General features: G+C 37.2%; 2 protein-coding genes across 2 annotated transcripts in view; one reads left to right on the forward strand and one right to left on the reverse strand.

Annotated features, from left to right (window-relative positions):
* Positions 1–13,162, forward strand: part of TRIM37 (tripartite motif containing 37) — a 155,867-nt gene extending 142,705 nt beyond the window's left edge. Inside the window, exon 25 of the mRNA XM_059997311.1 lies at positions 12,753–13,162. Within this exon, the coding sequence (XP_059853294.1) occupies positions 12,753–12,822 (70 nt within the window). The 3' untranslated portion in view covers positions 12,823–13,162. The remainder of the gene's footprint in view (positions 1–12,752) is intronic.
* Positions 1–14,057, reverse strand: part of PPM1E (protein phosphatase, Mg2+/Mn2+ dependent 1E) — a 196,518-nt gene that overhangs the window by 12,478 nt on the left and 169,983 nt on the right. Inside the window, exons 2-4 of the mRNA XM_059997312.1 lie at positions 13,543–13,661; positions 7,668–7,867; positions 721–909 (exon numbers count right to left, since the gene is read on the reverse strand). Of these exons, the coding sequence (XP_059853295.1) occupies positions 721–909; positions 7,668–7,867; positions 13,543–13,661 (508 nt within the window). The remainder of the gene's footprint in view (positions 1–720; positions 910–7,667; positions 7,868–13,542; positions 13,662–14,057) is intronic.

A 14,057-nucleotide genomic window follows, 5' to 3' on the forward strand; every position in this document is an offset into this window, starting at 1 on the left:
AATTAAAAGTTATTCTCTTTCTGTTAGTCCCTAGTTGGAAATGAAGATAGAGTCCTGTAGTTAATTGTGTACCAATGCCCAGAATGATAATAGATAAAAATTTTTACTTTTAGATCTTAATTTAGAGCCCCTGTCGTTCATTCAGAGTAAAACCTTAGGTCTGATTAACCTTAAGAAATTAGGACATGAGCTCTGACCTTTCTTCCTGTTAAGAGAAAATCAGTTCAAGGATCATCTAAGGATTTACTCTCTCCAAACAAAACTTTGTTCAAGAGATACACAGCAAAACACTGCCGACCCATTTAGAACCAGCTGTATCGAGAAATCCCAGCTTCTGTTTCTCTTTTACAGACCACTGTTTTAATCACCATATCCAGATTTTGTCAGCAAAAGTCTGCTTAGAGAGATGGTCCTGGTGTGAACCTGACAGGCAATGGTGAATAAGATAAAAGTCACCTGCCAAATCCAGCAATGGACTGGCTTTCTAGAAAATTATAGCTTGGGAGTTTCTATACAGTACATCCTAGCACCCCACTAAATCTATTCCTAAAGAGAGAGTCAGAACTACAACAATCCAATACTGTGTGTCAAGAATATAGTTTGGAAGAGAGCTTTAAATAATGTCTACCACAAGAGAAAATCCAAAATAGCCTTTTAACCGCAGAACAAGTAGATCTCAGCTAATGCATCATGGCTGGAATTTATGTGGAAACGGCATACCTCCCTGGCTGCCTTCTGTACAAACCGCTCGTCAGTGACCCGGAAGGCCCGGCACAGGGCCTCAGCAGGATCATGGGGGAACATCTCCTGGCGTACTAAGTTAACATGCAGGTGAATGGAGGCATAAATGGCAGCGTCCACTCCCCCATGGCCATCAAACACTGCAAAGTAAGCTTGTTCTTCCTGGTCCTGTCAATAGGAACACAGAAACAGTTAAGGGAGTTAGGTATAGCATGACTCAAATGAGCCAGTCCCCCGCACTGCTGCCCATCCTCCTCCACTGCTTTGTCACCCAGATAATGAGACTAAATGTTTCCCTTTTCTGACGTGCCTGATCAAATGCTAAAATACCTGCAACATTAGGGCATCTGTGTTTACACACCAGAACACTGGAACACATCATGCCCAATTAGCTCAGGCTGAAGCGCCCTCTCTCACTGTGAAAGCTGTTGTCTTGTACCATGGAAACCACCTACATACACTGGCTTCAAAGTTGCTGTTATAAGTTGTGGGGAGGGGGAGAAAGAAAAGATATGAGGAGGAATTAAAGCAAAGGCTGTTCTGGATTGAGGATTTTTGTCAAAAGGAAAGTACTTTAATAAAATCAGAAACTGAGAACAATAGGAAATAACTGGCCTTCCAAGCACAAGGCCAATTATGTTAGATTGTTTAAAATACACAGAGAAAATGAGAGCATACACATACTTCTAAACTATAATATCACCTTCATAAATCATTCATGGTCACACTGTATTCTCACCATAAATAACACAGTCTTGGGCTTCCCTGGTGGCGCAGTGGTTGAGAGCCCGCCTGCCGATGCAGGGGACGCGGGTTCGTGCCCTGGTGGGGGAAGATCCCACATGCCGCGGAGCGGCTGGGCCCGTGAGCCATGGCCGCTGAGCCTGCGCGTCCGGAGCCTGTGCTCCGCAACGGGAGAGGCCACAACAGTGAGAAGCCCGCGTACCACAAAAAAAAATAATAATAATAACACAGTCTCTAAATTGGTTACCCAAACTTGAACCACATCAGATGTCTATGTCTTTACCTAATCCCCTAATTCAAGATGTAGCTTCACATTTCCTAGCTCACCCTCTGCTTGAAGCCCTGTGGCAACTGCCAGAAGAGAGTCTTCCAAACCTGTGATTTGTCTTGACAATGGAAGCCTAATCACAAGAGTACCTTTAACTCATTAAGTACTTAGTTTTTTCTTTCTCTTCAACTCAAGTGTTTAAATCTCAGCTCTGGCTCACTTAGGAGATCTGTAACTCACTGAACTCTCACTGAGTTCTGGGCTTCTTTTAGGCAACACTGTGTAATAATTTTCATTTGGAAGCTTTGACTTCTTCCTTGGGCTCTTGGAGAGTTGAGTCCAGGCCCTGTCATTCAAAGTGAATAAAATATACAAAGTAAAGCATATAATTTTCTTGTGCTTGTTTTTTCATCTATTAGGTAGGGATGAGTTGGTATCTCATGGGGATTTGGAAGGACTACTAAAATATACTAAACAACAGGTATATTTGTGCTTTGAAAAAGTTCTTTTGAAACGAACTATTACATTTACAAAAGTACCAAATATAAATGTCCATAGAGTAACGATACAACCTAATATTATGAAATCTATATCTAATACAGATTATTACAACTAGTTAATTTAGCAATATAATCAAACCATCTATAATGCCACTGAAGATGACATTGATAAACAGAACTCTTTAGAAAAAAACTCTGACATGTAGAATTTCTACCTTGTACTAAAGAAGTACTCATTTTTCGACAAGGGGGTAATATCCAAACTATATTAAAATATATATAATATGTTAAAAACATTAAATATATAAAATATAAATATATTTATATATATATAAATAGTTCATACGAGTCAATATCAAAAAAACCCAAATAACCCAATCAAAAAAAAATGGGCAGAAGACCTGAACAGACATTTTTCCAAAGAAGATACACAGATGACTAACAGGCATATGAAAAGATGCTCAACATCGCTAATTATCAGAGAAATGCAAATCAAAAGAACAAAGAGATATCACCTCACACCTATCTGAATGGCCATCATCAGGAAGAACACAAGTAATAAATGCTGGAAAGAATGTAGAGAAAAGGGAACCTCCTACACTGTTGATGGGGATGTAAATTGATGCAGCCACTGTGGAAAACAATATGGATGTTCCTCAAAAAACTAAAAATAGAACTACCGTATGATCCAGCAATTCCATTCCTGGGTATATATCCAGAAAAAACAAAAACACTAATTCAAAAAGATACATGCATCTCAATGTTCATAGCAGCACTATTTACCATTGCCAAGATAAGGAAACAACCCAAGTGTCCATCAATAGATGAGTGGATAAAGAAGATGTGAAATAGATATATATTATCCAGCCATAAAAAAGAAATTCTGCCATTTGCAGCAACACAGATAGACCTAGAGAATATTATGCTTAGTGAAATAAGTCAAACAGGGAAAGACAAATACTATGTGATATCGCTTATATGTAGAATCTAAAAAATAAACCAAACAAACGTATATAATAAAACAGAAGCAGACTCACAGATATAGAAAACAAACTAGTGGTTACCAGTGGGGAGTGGGAAGAGGGGAGGGGTGAGATAGGGATATAGGATTCAGAGATATAAACTACTATGTATAAAATAAAAAAGCAACAAGGATATATTATATAGTACAGGGAATTATAGCCATTATTCTTCTAATAACTTTTAATGGAATATAATCTGTAAAAATACTGAATCATTATGCTGTACACTTGAAACACATTATAATGTAAATCAACTATACTTCAATTTTTAAAAAGGGATAAAGAGATGTGGTGTGTATGTATACACATACACACACACACAAAATAGAATAGTACTCAGCCATAAAAAAGAATGTAATTTTGCTATTTGCAACAACATGGATAGACTTGGAGGGCATTAGGTTTAGTGAAACAAGGCAGACAGAGAAAGACAAATACTGTATGTTATCACTTGTATGTGCAATCTAAATAAAAGAAATGAATATAACAAAATGGAAATAGGCTCACAGATACAGAGAACAAACTAGTGGTTACCAAGGGGAGAGGGAAGTGGGTGGGGGCAATGTAAGGGTAGGGGATTAAGAGACACAAATGACTATATGTAAAATAAATAAGCTACAAGGATATAATGTATAGCACAGGGAATACAGCCAATATTTTATAATAACTTTAAATGGACTATAATCTATAAAAATTTTGAATCACTATATTGCACACCTGAAACTAATTATAAATCAAAATACCTCGATAAAAAATTCTTATTTAAAATAAATAGCAGTAATTTTTTTTTAATGTACTCATTTTTAAATAGCTCAATTGGCAGGATAAGGGTAAAATTGAAAAACTGCATGTCCAAGCAGTTTTTTTGGTTTTGGGGTTTTTTTGAATTTTATTTATTTTTTTATACAGCAGGTTCTTATTAGTTATCCATTTTATACAGATTAGTGTATATATGTCAATCCCAATCTCCCAATTCATCCAAGCAGTTTTTAAATGATGAGTGGGCTGATATGGGATCATCACAAAGAGGAAGAGGGCAATAATAGCTTTATGTGGGCATGAGAATGTAACTTTAAACAATGTGAGATTGGTGAGGAGATTCTTAAACAATATAACATCAGAAGAAACAAAGGAGCCAAGTGGATCTCTTTAAAAAAAATACTGATGTCTTCCCTGTTATAAAGATAATGTATGTCTATGGAAGCAACTTAAATGTCCATCGACAGATGAATGAATAAAGAAGATGTGGTATGTGTGTGAGTGTGTGTGTGTAATGGAATATTACTCAGCCGTAAAAAAGAATGAAATAATGCCATTTGCAGCAACATAGATGGGCCTAGAGATTATCATACTAAGTGAAGTCAGACAGAAAGACAAATACCATATATCACTTATATGTAGAATCTAAAATATGACACAAATGAACTTATTTATGAAACAGAAACAGACTCACAGACATAGAAAACAAACTTATGGTTACCAAAGGGGAAAGTGGGTGGGGAAAAATAAACTAGGAGGTTGGGACTAGCAGATACAAACTAAAATACATAAAACTGATAAACAACAAGGTCCTACTGTTTAGCACAGGGAACTACATTCAATACCCTATAATAAGGCATAATGGAAAAGAATGTGAAAAAGAATATATATATGTATTCTTCAGAATACATATATATATATATATTCATATAAAATAACTGAATCACCGTGCTGTACACCAGAAACTAACACAACACTGTAAATCAACTATACTTCAGTTTTTAAAAAAAGATAATGTATGTTTACTTGGACTAATAAGAAGTGTACAGAAGGAAATAAATATCTCTAATCCCACCATCCACAGATAACCAGTCTTTTTTCTATAAATGTAAATTTTTAATAAAATAAAATTAGAATCATAATGTACATAAAATTTTATATCCTGCTTTTTGTTATTTGCCTTATCATTAGCATTTCCCCCAAGTCATTAAGTATTTAAATGGATAAGTACTATACACCTTAGGAGCATATCATAGTAATCATTTCCTATATATGACTTAGATCATTTCCAGTTTTTTATTAGTGACTATGTTGTGTAAAACATTTATGTCAAACAAAACTTGTAAGAATTTCCTGCATTTCTTTTACCTTCTAAAAGTAAAAGTGAAATTATCGGGTTTCCCTGGTGGCGCAGTGCTTAAGAATCCACCTGCCAATGCAGGGGACACGGGTTCGCGCCCTGGGCCAGGAAGATCCCACTTGCCACAGAGCAACTAAGCCCATGCGCCATGACTACTGAGCCTGCGCTCTAGAGCCCGTGAGCCACAACTACTGAAGCCTGTGAGCCTAGAGCCTGTGCTCCACAACAAGAGAAACCACCGCAATGAGACGCCTGCACACCACAACGAAGAGTAGCCCCCACTCACCGCAACTAGAGAAAGCCCGCACGCAGCAATGAAGACCCAATGCAGCCAAAATTAAATACATAAAATATTTTTTTAAAAAAAGTGAAATTATCAAATCAAAGGGTGTGAGGGGCTACCCTGGTGGTGCAGTGGTTAAGAATCCGCCTGCCAATGCAGGGGACACGGGTTCGAGCCCTGGTCCGGGAAGATCCCACATGCCGTGGAGCAGCTAAGCCCATGCGCCACAACTACTGAAGCCCGTGCGCCTAGAGCCTGTGCTCCGCAACAAGAGAAGCCACCGCAATGAGAAGCCCGCAAAGCCGGCAAACCAAAACGAAGAGTAGCCCCCGCTCGCCGCAACTAGAGAAAGCACATGTGCAGCCAAAAATAAATAAATAAAAAAATTTAAAAAGGGTGTGAAAATTTATAAGGGTCTAAATATATGTTCCCAAATTGCCCTCAAGGTCTGTTTCACTACAGCAAAGCGCTCCTTTCTGAGTGAGGCCTTTGGGTTGATTTTTGAGGCAAAATGAAAACCAACCAGGTCAACAAACGGCCATGATGCCCTCAAACCTGAGTATAATCTTCAAGTGGGTGCAGTGATTTAAGGGCTGTTTATCACAGTACAGCCTTTAGGGGTTACATTTGCACGGGTGTGGTATTAGCTGATCTTTCTTGTAACGTAAGCACCAATTACCAGCCCACCATCACTGCTTACCAGACCTTGACAGTCAGCTAAAATTTAAAGTTAGCTGCTAAATGAAGGAAACAGTGTGCTTTGTATAAATCACTACATTGTAATTTTTAAGTTATGGACTTGAGTGAGGAAAAGCGGCAAGTGACAGGCATAGGAAACAAACCTACATCTGTTTGCATTAACATAATAGAAAAAAAAGAGGAAGATAAGAAAATGGTTATTAAATTGACAAGGCTCATATGATCCAATTTGTCAGTCACAGAGATTCATGAAATGCAATTCCAGCTACTTTCCTATCTCAGAAACCAAGATTTAAAAAGTAAAGTCACATGAGATCAGAAAACTGTCTTAGTCTTAAATTTATTCTTTTATGTTTGTGTTTTGTGTTGCTTCAGAAACATAGTAATGTGGGAACTTAATAGACAACGTTTGATTATACTATAGAAATAGGTTCCTTTTAAAAACAGCTTTATTGAGATATAACAGCTTTCTTTTTTGTTTATATGTTTATAGAATGTCTCTGGAAGGTTACACAAGGTCTGGTAACTTTGCTTGCCTCCGTGGAGGGGATATGAAGTGTCTGAGAGACAAGGATAAGAGAGGGATTTTTATTTTCCAATTCTAAACCATGTGAATGCATTACCGATTCAAAATAACGTAAAATACCTAGAGTCTGTCATACACAGTGAAGTAAGTCAGAAAGAAAAAGACAAATACCATATGCTAACACATATATATGGAATTTAAGAAAAAAAAAAAAATGTCATGAAGAACCTAGGGGTAAGGCAGGAATAAAGACGCAGACCTCCTAGAGAACGGACTTGAGGTTATGGGGAGGGGGAAGGGTGAGCTGTGACGGGGCGAGAGAGAGTCATGGACATATACACACTAACAAACGTAGTAAGGTAGATAGCTAGTGGGAAGCAGCCGCATGGCATGGGGATATTGGCTCGGTGCTTTGTGACAGCCTGGAGGGGTGGGATAGGGAGGGTGGGAGGGAGGGAGACGCAAGAGGGAAGAGATATGGGAACATATGTATATGTATAACTGATTCATTTTGTTATAAAGCAGAAACTAACACACCATTGTAAAGCAATTATACCCCAATAAAGATGTTAAAAAAAAAAATAACGTAAAATAGTTCCTTTCCTTTCAACTAATGGAAGCAAATTTGTGCCACTTTGCCCTTAGTCCTATTCGAACCTATCAGAGATATTACTACAGCATATTAGAAGTTCTCTCGGCAGAAAACAGGCCTGTGGTGGTGTTTTGCTTTCCAAATCTCACTGACACTTCAGAAGTGCCCTTTACCTCTAGGTTGAAGAGCATATTGAAGTCAGGAATGCAGACATGTTTGTCCTCCATTTTCCTGCGCATGTTTTTGATGGCATGGATTGATGTCTCATAATAAAGCTGGGGTCTCCTGCGGAGAGGGAAGTCTTTCACCCAGCTGCAGCAAATCTCGTGTAGTTTACTGAAGACAGAACGGGCCAATTTCACTGTCTCAATCTCTGTGAAAGAAACAGAAACCCCCAGTGAAGACCCTTGTAAAACTGCTTTTCACTTGCCTGCTTGGTAAAGACCAAAGTAGGTCACCTTGGTCAAGCTCCTCCTTAATAGAAGAAGTTCCTCCTTCTCAAGAGAAGCGAAGTGTTGCTGCTGAAGAGAGAAAATGACAACCTATCTAGCAGAAAACCATCAGCCAGCAGCTGCCACTAAGATATCCTTATGTCATGAGGAGAAAACCTCTGAGCAGGGCTGATCTATTCCTAGGCTGGAGTTCTTCCAGCCGGTGAAGTGCTCTGGCAACACCATCTAGTTCAGAGCACTTCTGTTTGGCTGCCAAGGTTATCATCTGGAAACCCAAGCCCCCTGTGCTTAGAAGAATAACTGAAATATGAACAGTGGTCATCCAACTAATTGGAATATGAAAGCCTTATGAAAACAGATCATTCATTTATAAACAACACGAATAAGAAGAGTTTACTTTGATTACCATTTGTCTTAAGTCTCTCTCTTTCTTCCTGACCTTTTCCTTTACCTCACTCCAGTTCCCTTACTTTTCTTTCCTGTAACTGATTATAATTCAGAACTAAATTATATATTTTTGTTATCTGATGTATTTTTAAATTAAAGTGGTAGGCAATAGCTTAAATAGTTTAACCAAGAGGTTAACAAATGAGTCTAAAAGTTTGATATTTCTCTAAGGAAAACATGCTTACATTCTGTCTATGTGTATAACCCTAGATAGAAGAAAGGAGATAGCAATCAGACGATTCTTCACCCTAGACTATTAAGTCTACTACTTGACCCATTAAGTGGAGTAGACTAAGCTCACTTCTGAGGCTCCCTTGCATCCCTCAGTGGATGGACAGGTGTGTAAGCCTTTCAGGCAACACTGAATAGTACTGAAGAGACTGTATCTCACATCATCTCCACTCAAGCGATCCTCTACTCAAATTGCAGCTGTTGAAATAACCAAGGAAAGATTAGGTTATCTCAGGCCAGTATTTTAGAGGGTCCCCCTACATCCCAAGTAAAAAAATTTAGAATTCTCCAAAAAAATTTTTTTTTTAACTTTACTCAATCAGATATAGCTTGACAGCCTGAGAAAACGTGTGCCAGATTGGCACACATGTTGCACATACCTCTTCTGATCTAGAGCACGAATCTCAAAGAAGAGAGATTACGTGTTCTAGAATGGCCTGGGAACTTAGACTCCCATTTCTTTATTCTTTACCCTGCTGTTGCCTTAATCTGTAACTTTACCTGTTTTCTTATTCAGAATTCTTCTTTCAGTGACTATACTCAGAAATCTGGTCTCAAGGTTTTTGTTGCTTTTCTTTTTCTCATTAACATAGTACAGGGTGGCAAACCATGTTTGTGACTTTGTCCCCTTTGACATTTTTATATAACCGAAAGTCAGGGGTACATTTGAAAGAGAAAAGAAGTTCAAAGAGCAAGCACAACCTGAGGAGGCGTGTATAAGAGGGAAAAACTGAGGCCAGTAGACAACCCAACATTTAGCAACTCCAATCTTTCTGTTTGTTTGTTTAAAGCACCAGTTACCAGAGACTGTCTCTTTCAGCCAGCAATTACCTATTTGTATCTCTCCAACCCATCTGGTCTCTGCAACAGCATATCCCCCCAAATCCAGACCCTACATTTGCGTGTGCATTTGACTCAATCACAACAGAAGACTGCAAAACAATAAGTGAATTCAGAAACTTTGAGGGAGCATGGGGTGGGGTGAAACAAATAACTGATATTAACTACCAGGATAGTTCCCAGATTCCCAGATAATAATATAAAACATTATATCATACTTTGGTTTGATTATTACTGTTTATATGACTCTTAGTATATATACCTCTACTGTCCATTCAGGTAGTTTACTAGCTACATGTGGCTATTTAACTTTAAATTAACTAAAATTACATAAAATTTAAAATTCAGTTTTTTGGTCACATTAGCTATATTTCAAGTACTCAGCAACTATATATGGCCACTGGCTACCACATTGGACAATGCAGGTAGAGAACACTTCCATCATTGTGCTGTCTACTGGACAGCCCTGGTGTAGACAGATTAAATTGATCAAGGGAAGCAATACCAGCTTTCTCTGATATTCAGTAGACCACTAGATCTGTCTTTGATCACACCGTCTATTATAGCTCTTACCACAGTTTTAAACAATGTATAACATTTATTGACTATATGCTACATGCTATGTCTCTGGAACATTTCACAAACAGGCAATACCATTCTCAGTGAGTACTGCCTGTGAGTCTATGTGAGTCTATCTGTGAGTCTATCTGACTCGCACCCATGCTCTACTTTTCCCAAATTAGATAGCAGATAGAGACTGTGTCTTAATTGTCCTGGATCAGTCATAGTAAGTACCTAGCAGATAGCAGGAGCTCACAACATGTTGACTAAATAAATGAATAAGCAAACTTTAATAACCACTAAAATATTAAAATATTTGTATGCTTCTTGGTTGTTAATTCTTCTTCACTGATCTCTCCAACTGTTTCTACAATGACGCCATTCTTTAAAAATTACTATAACTTTATAACGTGCTTTAATATGAGGAGAACTAATTTTCCTATCATTCTTAACTTTAAAAGACGTCACTTGGGTAGTTTGACATGTTTATTCTTCCAGATGAACTAATTATTTTGTCAAAGTTTGAGGGGGAACTGTGTTGCCATTGTGTTTGGGATCATATTGAATTTACAGAGTTATTTGGGAAAAAATTGACTTCTTTTTCATATTAAGTCTTATTCGGGAACAAGTTATACTGTTTCATAAATTTAAATCCTTTGTTTGTTGCTCAATAGAGTTTTAACATAGGTCCTTCTTATTTCTTACTGAATTTATTCCTAGTTATTTTATTTATTTGCTACTCTGAGTCAGAACTTTGTTTTCATGTGTTATTTGCCACCTAGCAAACATTCCTCTTTCTACCAGGAACATTTCCTTCTCTACTCTCAGTCCATGTGCATCTAGGGGTAAAACGTTATTCAGGTCTAGCCAATTAGGAACCACATTCCTCTGGCCACAGTTATTCGTTCAGGAAAGGGAAATAACCTAAGCTGGGCTGATTACAGTGAATCCTGTGATTTATGTAGGAGCAACTGAGTAAAGTCGCTCTTATTTTCCTGCTTGTTTTGAACCTGGGCAGATGAACATCTGGTGCTCCTAGCAGCCATTTTGCCATCCCACAGAACCTGAAAATAAAATCAAGATGAAAAAGAGTACAGCTGATGGTTGGAGAAATGCCAGGTCTTTATGACATCATGTGAAGCCTTGAATCTAGCTGTGTAGCCCTTACCTGAAGGGGAGCCAGTAAATTGTTTTGCTGAAGCCAGCGGTCACTTGCAGCTAAAAAATTCTTTAGTATATACTTTAAGCATACCTGCTAGGTTTTTGGTTTGAGCCAAATCTGGTCCTACAGTGTCCAAGATGTATCCATCTAGTTCTACTCTATTAAGTGTATTTTAAAAATTAGGAATGAATATTGAAGTTTATCAAATGCTTCTTTGGGCATCCTTAGAGATTATTCTGTTTTTTTCTTTTGACCTATTAATATACAAATTATGTAATAAATGTCCCAATATTTTTGTTTTTTTCACTGCTGTTTCCCCAGGACAGTGCTAAGCTATAGTAAGCCCTCAATAAAATACTCATTAAATGAATTGTTGTACTCAATATACAAATATTTCACTTAAGATTTTTTACATTGATTACTAAGACTTATCTCTCATTCCTTATTTTAGTTTTGTCTTAGGCAAGTTTTGGTAGCAGTGTTATGCTGTGCAAATTTTCCTTCTTTCCCTATGCAATTGGATAATTCATTTTAAAAAGCAATGGAATTATCTGTCTTGTTTGAAAATGTTCACCTGTAGAATCACCTACGCCTTTTGTCCTTTTTGACAATCTTCTCAATTTCTTTCTTCTTAGGTAAAGTTTTGTTAACTTGTATATTTCTAGAAGATACCCAGGTTTTCAAATTTATTTTCACAAAGTTTTCATAATTTCTTTTAATATCCTCTGTATTAGTGATCATTTTCACCTTCTTGTTTTTAATTTTTACATTGGTATATTTTAAATTGATTTTAGGTTTTCTGGGCAGGAGTTATGTCTGCCAACAGAAATGCAAGGTTGTTTAACAAACATTGTTAGGGATGACATAAACATTAAAAAGAACTTTAAGGTAAGGATTTTTCTTCTTTAAGTCTGTTTTTGGAAACACCTAAGAGAAAAGTCAAAGGGCATTTCAGTGGGGACTTCAGTGCCTTTAAGACAATGACAGCAGGCCTTATTCAGTATGCTCATTTCCCATTCTGATGTATGGCTAAACACAATACGCCCTGTAGAGATTCTCCTCAGTGCAGTTCACACTGAGTGATTTGGGTTAAAGAGAGGAAGGACGTGCAAACAGTCTGGAACTATAATAGATCATTCTGAATCACAGCAGTGGCACGGAGACATTACTGGGTAGTCTCTTGGGAAAATATGAAATCTGAATGACCAATGATATCCACCAAAACAATAATCCTTAATTACACTTTCGCTATCTTATGGGGGTTCAGAAAATTCTTCCAAAGTAGGCACGTAGGGCAACACTTCCATCTTGCTACGTTAAGTATTCTCCTGCAGGAAGTGGTGTAAGAACATCAGTATATAAATAATTGCTGCTTGAAATGGAAAAATAAAATTAAATTAAAAAGGGTGCGAAAAAGAGAAAATTGTCCAAAGTAGCAGTCCACCCCCTCACAGCTGTAAATTACTCATCAGTCGTTAATGTCACTGTACTGAGCTGGAGCTGAGTCAGCCATCACCCTGGCTGCAGTGAAGCAGAATTTAATCTCCCTCATCTTTTCATTATAGGGCTTTTACTTCATGCATCAGTACAAGAGGAAAGACCAATGCTTTGCAGCAGGAATTCCATCCAACTTGACTCTGGAACAATTTGGTTCCAAGTGAATCAATTACTCTCAGTAAAAACAAGCAGAGGAATTCCTTCTTTGCCAGTTTTCTGTCAAAAATTATCTGGAGAGATAAAGGAAGAATAAGAATGTTTATTTTTATATCTGCCTCACATTCTCTGGAATCCAGCTGTCCTGATTCATTAATATACGCTTTGTTCCTTCTGCACCATGTTTAAAGGCAAATGCTTAAAATAGAACAAACAGTGAAATATTAAAATTCCCAACAATTTTGAGTAGCCATTCCCTAATTTTTACAACAATTGGTATTTTTTTAGTCTGTCAAATATGTATAAGGCTAACACATTAATAAACATGCCTTCGTTAATAATTAAAGCCTCATAATTTACCTGGAAAAAAGATGTACAATGATCCAGGCAATTAAATCACATTACATAACTGTCACCTCTCCATTTATCTAGGTATTATTTATGATAACATACTGTTACGATAATCTCTCACTCCAGTTACCTTCATGTGGTTTCAAAATATGCCTGTATTTTCCCCTCTTTTCCCTACTTTTATTGATTAGTTTGAAAAAAATTTTTTTGCTTTTTTTTCTCTTGCTACTACTATAAAATCAACCAGTGGGTAAACATAATTAGATACAGTATTTTGTAGACATTTTCTGTGAATCGCTACACAGGAGAAGATTTTAAAATTTAAAACAAATAATGCAGAAAAGTACTTACCCACAGTCCCCTCTGTGCCATCGGTTTCCTTTGGAATATAATGTGCAGAAAGATCACTCTGAAGGACTTCATCTGATGTGGCTCTGGCTAAAGCAGCAGCCAAAAAGGAAGGGCAGTTACTAAAAGAGAAAAAAAAAGGCTATTTCAGTAAGAATTAGGAACCATCACATTTTAAATTATTACTAATTACTTATTAATTATTAACATTGTCTCAAAACAAAATTATACCTTTAAACAATATTCACTACATATTTGTTGAGAGCATATAATATGGTAGGCAGTCGCCCAGGCACTGGGTATACACTGGTGAATAACACAGATATGGCCCCTGACCTGGGGAGGCTTAGGGAGACAGATGATAAGTAAACAGATAGGATATAACTTAAAATTGCGATACGTTTTATAAAGGAAACAAATAGGATTGAAAGTATTAAAGGGAAGTACCTACTTAGAATAGTCAGGAATGCCATATCTCAAAGGATGAGAAAGACGCAGTTATGTGGAAGTGGGAAGCT

Source organism: Delphinus delphis, chromosome 19 (assembly GCF_949987515.2).
Source record: "Delphinus delphis chromosome 19, mDelDel1.2, whole genome shotgun sequence".
Classification (NCBI taxonomy): domain Eukaryota; kingdom Metazoa; phylum Chordata; class Mammalia; order Artiodactyla; family Delphinidae; genus Delphinus; species Delphinus delphis.